Consider the following 6,733-nt stretch of genomic DNA (forward strand, 5'->3'; position numbering starts at 1 on the left):
GAACATGAAAAAACTCACATACAATATAACTATGTTAATTAGTACTAATCTTACAAAATTGGATTAGCTCTTGAGCAGCAGCATCCATCTCTTCACCTCTTATACAATTCAAATTCTTGTTAATATCTCTCATTTTGGTCCTTAAATTTTCCCCCGTTTTCTCTGTTATGACATCTTTAAGAGTTTCCGCGATTTCTCCTCTATGAATTTTGCCATCATCATCTCTAACAATCTCCACCGCAACTCCCAATTCTATGATCAACCTAGCATTCATTGGTTGATCAAGATGCATGGGCATGACAATTATAGGAACCCCAAAATGTATACTTTCCATTACTGAATTCCAACCACAATGACTTATAAATCCTCCCGTACTCATATGATTTAGAATTCTTAGTTGTGGTGCGAATTTGTCCAAAACTCTTCCCCTTTCTCTAATTCTTTCAAGAATACCTTTTGGTAAAGCATCTTTGAGATTTTGCTCTTCCCCTTTTGGAAATCTTGCGACCCATATGAAATCAACATTACTTAACTCCAACCCGAAAGCTACTTCTTCCATATCTTCTTTTGACAAGAAATACTCACTCCCAAAGGAGACAAATACAGTTGAATTCTCATCTTTTGTTCCTAGCCAATCTATAAGCTCCATGTCGTCCGCATCATTAGTGATCAAATCTTGGACTGGTGGACCAACTGGAACAACTTTCCAATTGCTTAATTCAGACAAAAAATCTATATATTTGGCCTCTATAATTCTAGAGGTACACATCAAAGCGATCTGTGTAGTTCCATCAGCTGTTTGATCATCGTCATCAGGTTCTTGATCTTTAGCAGATCTGGCCATCATTTCACCCAATTTTACTTGTTCAATTTTGCTGAGATAAATAGCAGGGAAAGGGAATTCAACCCCTGGTTTCTTTACTAAGTTAAAAAAATATGATAACACAGCCGCACCAAAAGTTAGTAGCCTCACTGCTGGAATGTTCTGTTCATTCGCGACACGTTCAGCCCATTGCTGCATTATGTCATAAATCACCAAATCAGGTTTCAGATTTTGCAAGATTTTTGAAAAGTTTGGTTTGGACATTTTCAGGGCCTTTTTAAGGGTGTGATTGAGATGGGGCGGGAGACCATTAGTCGTATGGTAATGAGGAGGAAGTTCAGGTAATTCTGGTAAGTGAAGTTCGATAAGCTGAATCGAATCAGCATACTTTTCTGGGATTTTGTTGATGGTGGATTTGAGATTAATCGGCGTAGAACAGAGGTAAATCAAGAATCCCCTATCCGCTAGTTTCTTGGCTACGTTTAGAAATGGCGAAATGTGTCCATAAGCTAACCATGGGAACATCACTACGCTCAAATTACTAGTACCATGCTCTGTTACTTGTGATCCCATGATCAAGTTCTTGTTTGTGGAGTTTGGTGTCATTGGCTTCCTTATTTATATTGAAGGGACAAAGGATAAATATACCCAAAACTATCGTAAATGGTATGTAGATACCCTCTGTCATACTTTTGGGATATTGGTGCTCCTGCCGTCCAAAAAGTAGAGCATATATACTCTTCACTCTAACGGAAGATTAAATAGGGACACGTGCTGCAATTTTCCGTTAGTATAAAGGGTATATATGCTTTATTTTTTGGACGGCAAGGGCACCTATATCCCAAAAGTATGACGGAGGGTATCTGCATACCATTTACGATAGTTCGGAATTACATTTGTCTTTTTTCCCTTTATTGAAAATACAAGAGAGTTGAAGACGTAATGTAATAGTTAAAACTCTACCTAATAAAGGTGACACCTATATCAGAGCTTAAATCGGAAATCCCTTATTGATGAAAGAATATTATCATTTCATCACGCCTCTTGTTTAATGTGATTGGTTGTTGAGTTTTTTTATTTTATTTTATAGACTTCTAGCCAAATTTTATGCAAAGTGACCTGTTTTGTGATTGTAATTGGTTTGAAATTTGTAAGTGCAAAATTTAGGCAAGTTTTATGAAAGTGACTTCTTGTGTGACTTTTGTAGGTAATTAGATATTTTCTTGGTATCCATTCAAACTATATCATATAATTTGATACTGATATAACATGCTATGTGATTATTGTGCTCAAATTTTTTTAGTGAATATGTCTTAAAAACTCCCAACTATCATCATTTTACGAAGTATCGAGTATTCGCATATGCACCTCGACACCCAACATCCAAACCCCAACCCCGAACTACTACGACCTCATTTATCAGGTGGATTCATTTTTATGACTTTTTTTTTAATTTCTCACTGCTTCCATATATTATCAAAAATATTTTGTTATGTATTCAATTTAAATAGAAGTACAATTCAAGAAAGTAATAGAAACACCCAATAAATTAATTATGAAAATCAGGCTTTTACTTTAAAAAAGATTTTGTAAACTATTTTACGAGTTCTAGTTTGACCCATCATAATTTTTTTAATTAATGTATGCGAGTTTGATTTCGCATAAAGTTTAAATATATTAAAAAATAAGTTTAAAATTAATTATTCAAAATATAATTTCATTTTTTATTTGAAGGGGTTGGTTATGTTAAGCCTAAGTAGGTGATTATCAGTGACTAACTCAAAATTTTGTTCAAATTTATAATGAATCACAATAATAGTCGATAGTAATAATAATCATACTATTTTCTATTCTCAAATATTACCTATATATATTTTTTGAATATATCATTTTAAGATGATGTTCAATTTAATTAAAATATCCTTTCCTAACAAAAATAGGAGTTAGGACAATAATGGCTACATAACTATATCTATTAATTAATGTTTAGACCCAAGTCCTTCATTCAATTGAACACCTATTATCACTACGTCAAAGATATAGTTTTTGTCAAAGGTGTTCGACTTTAAATATATATACTTTAAATGTAGAATTTGACATATGTATACAACATAATTTTTCAACAAACATAATTTATATATATATATATATATATATCAAAGTCCGTTTATTCTTTTGTCCTTTTTTCAATCGATAAACAGTAAAAACCACAAGATATATGTACATTTATAATACCTCAAAATTCTTAGAGTTTTCAACTTTTATTTGTGTTTTTTTCTGCTCTTTCTAGAAGAAAATGTACATTACTAGGAATTTTATGCTTTGGGCGGCTGATGGGATAAAAGATTAATGAATTAATAACTATTTAATTGGAAAAAATTAAGAGGATTGAAATAAAAGAAAACTATATTTATTGACATTATTAATATGCCACATCAATATTTAANCCCCCCCCCCCCCCCCTCCCCTAGAGGATGAGAAAGTCCAATTTCCTACGTAATAATTTTTTATTAGCTTAGGTATGGTATAATATCGAAAAAAAGGACTTCGAGTTATTTTTAGAAAAATATTTTCCTTAAAAAAAAACAAGTTTCCACGTTGATTCTCTCATCCCCGTCCTTCAATATATTAGCCAATCCCATCCCCACTCCTACCTCGACTTCCAACTTCTTAATATTTATCTAAATTATGTACATATATTTTCTAAATTTATATATTAAACAACAAAAAAATATATATAAATTTAACTTATTTTCCGAAAAAAATATATATTTTTATTCCGCCTAACTCACTCATATTAAAGTTATATTACATTTTCTTTTGCCGAAATTATTCTCAAATCAAACGAATAAGTTTCTAACACTACCTCTAGAGCCAGCCGTTCGCCTAATAATTAATAATAAAAGCTATTATCTTTATTTCAATTTACTACTTTCGTCATCTTAAATTATTTGTTATGTTTTCAAAAATACTTATCAATTCATGATTTTAGTTAGGAAGTTGTGAAGGACGTGAAAAAGGATAGTAATTATCACCTACAATTCATTTTATTTAATTTTAAAGTACTAAATATATATTAGAAGTTCTTATATATTATAAATAAGTAAAAGATTTAATAGTTATAATTTTAATTAATTTCAATGTTCTGAATATTAGAATAAATTTAATAGCTAGTTTAGTATATGTATCGCAGACTTATTGAAATAACAGCCGAAATAAATCCCAAAATTTGGAGTATTATTGATTTTACTAACATATTCGAACATACTAGTAGTGAATAAAGCAAATAAGAAAAAAGAATGATCATTTATATATAATTAAATTATGAGCATGAGAATAGACAAATTTTAATACACAGTAACAAAAATTATTAGGTCTTGAATGAATTTTTTACTTGTAACAATTTCATAAAATATTTGAGCTATTAGATACCAGAAAATAAAATGTGGGCTGTTCTATGTCAAATATTAGTCCGCATTATATTGCCATCACAAAATCTCCCCACCTACCTCCCCCCTCTTAAAAAAAGGGAGAATTATCTTATTAAACGTAATTCATATCATATTTACTAATTTTATATATACTTTCAAATAATTACATATATTACCACTAATTAAGAGTTTCATATCCTATATTAAAGAAGATACACTTAGATACATGTATTTTTGCTACCAGATATACTAAAACAGTGAGAGCGGCTAGAGAGATGGGGAGGGAGATAGTCATGTATCCTAGATACATGTGAATCACACTAGACACATGTATATGTATATATCTGGTGTAATTCGCATGTATATGGGATACCAACTACATAGGAGAGTGGCGAGTGAGATGGAAGGGGAACGATGGTAGCAAGCGAGATTATTTGTCTATATATTCCAGATAAATGTGAATCTACTTGATATCGATCCAGAACAAATTACACTTAATTTTGACCCCGTGTATTCCGAGATACATGTATTTTAAAATATCTAGATACACCAAAATTTGGTAAAATTTGTAATATTGTAAACTAGAACGTATCTAACTAATTAACTTCTAAACTAGTGGAATTTCAGCAAGTTTCTCAAAAAATGTATTTGAGCTATTAGATACCAAAATTAAAGGGAAAATTGTATATAATGGCAAACTAATAATTCAAATTAAATGGTATAACCACACTGTAACATCCGGCAATATGAAATAATTGAAGAGGCTTAGAATTGGAAATTTTTCATTTTTTGGAAAGAATTTAAAGTTTTGGAAATTTTGGCTAAGTATGGAAAAATGTGAAATTTTGGCCAACTTTGAACAGCCATAAATTCTAGCTCAGGATGAGTTAGGTGGAATTCCAGTTATGGTTGCAAAGTTTGTGGAACGACCTTTCCAACGCCACCGAGTTTGCTCGATTCCGAGTTCGTATGAGGGAGTTATGACCTATGAAAGTTGGGCAGTTGACAAGGAAATCCGTCCGGGAATCATTAAGGGCATTTTAGTCTTTTCCCTAGCCAATTCTTTTGAGCTCATAGTGTTGTATTAGGATGATCTTTGGATCATTTTCTTTTGAGAAAGAGTTAGGGTTCTTGAGATTGAAGAAGAGAAGAAGGAGAAGAAGAAGAAGAGAGAAGAAAGAGGAGATTTGTCAAGACCATTGTGGATTGTCGTCGGGGGTGATCCCTACCAAGGTATGTGAGTTTTTCGTGTGGGTTGATCCTTTCCCTCACACACACCAAGTTTGTTCTATGCTTTGAGAAAAGATTGGGAATTGTTGTTGAAGTGTCGAAGTTGTTAGTTGTTGTTGATATTGTTGTTGAGGTTGTTGAAGTTATTGTTCGTTGTGAGGCTTGATTTGGGTTGTGCATTAAGTTGAAACCTATTGTATGTTGAGGGGATTATGATTCTAAGAGCTATGACCCATTTAGAGTTGATACACCAGTATTCGCAGCAATTCTGGGTTGCCGATCCCCATCTACGGGCCTGACCTACGGACCGTAGATCAATCGACGGTCCGTACTGGTCAACCGTCGATTGGGACAGAAGTTGGTTTTTTTTTGAGGCATCGATCTACGGTCCGTGACCTGACCTACGGACCGTAAGTCAGAACCGTAGGTCAACACTTAGTCATTTTTCTTAAATGAATTCTGGGAAAGTTTCTGAAGCGATCTACGGACCTACAGTACGGACCGTAAATCCATCTACGGTCCGTCGATGGCGTCCGTAAGTCCTATCTGTGTCACCAGAAATCTGAAGTCTCAGCCAAGTTTCCCCTCTACTTTTCTCACTTTCTCACGCATGTTCCAAAGTAATTCACCTATGTTTTATAATTGTTTTCGGCGTTCCAAAGTGCGTCTAAGCGTTCAAGAATCCTTCCGTAACATGTGATCGAACACCTTGAATTCATAATTCCGCTCCAAGGAAAGATAGTTCCAAGTCAAGTGAAGTTTCAAGTCGAGTAAGAGTCTTAGTTTCAAGTTAAGTCAAGAGTTTAAGTTGAGTCCATTTTTCTCAAAAGCTATTAGGGAACTAAGTATTCCCGAAGAAGTTTATAAATGTTTTTACATTTAAGTAAGGAAGGAACCATGTTTTCCAAAAGAGCCTTTGGGTTAAGTTTTGAGTAATTATCTCAATCAAAGAAAGAAGTTAATCTAAAAGCATGAGCCAAAGTATTTTTGGGAGTAGTATTGAGCACCGAATTGGGGACACGAGTTCATACTAACTCAACTCTCCATAAGAACCATGCGCCAACATGGGACTTGACGTATCATTCTTTTTAGATGATCACGTAAGATTAGGCTAGTGGATCCACTAAGCAAAAGTAAGGTCCTATATCGATGGCAAGGTATAGGATGGTCCTTTGGCAACGTGAGGTAAAACGTTGTATCATCACTAAGGCTCATAGTGGTGGTTGTCGGTTAAAGAACCTCCCACAAA

The 6,733-nt window shown here is 33.4% G+C and overlaps 1 protein-coding gene across 1 annotated transcript; it reads right to left on the reverse strand.

Moving 5' to 3' along the window:
* Nucleotides 1-34: 34 nt before the first annotated feature.
* LOC125844333 (beta-D-glucosyl crocetin beta-1,6-glucosyltransferase-like) lies at nucleotides 35-1,416 on the reverse strand. Its single transcript, XM_049523647.1, has one exon. The coding sequence runs from the start codon at nucleotides 1,394-1,396 to the stop codon at nucleotides 35-37; it is 1,362 nt and encodes a 453-aa protein (XP_049379604.1). The 5' UTR covers nucleotides 1,397-1,416.
* Nucleotides 1,417-6,733: the final 5,317 nt, after the last annotated feature.

The sequence above is a fragment of the Solanum stenotomum genome, chromosome 11 (assembly GCF_019186545.1).
Source record: "Solanum stenotomum isolate F172 chromosome 11, ASM1918654v1, whole genome shotgun sequence".
NCBI lineage: Eukaryota > Viridiplantae > Streptophyta > Magnoliopsida > Solanales > Solanaceae > Solanum > Solanum stenotomum.

Coding starts and splice junctions, on each gene's coding strand:
- LOC125844333 (XM_049523647.1), bottom strand. CDS start 1,396: ATGGGATCACAAGTAACAGAGCATGGTACTAGTAATTTGAGCGTAGTG.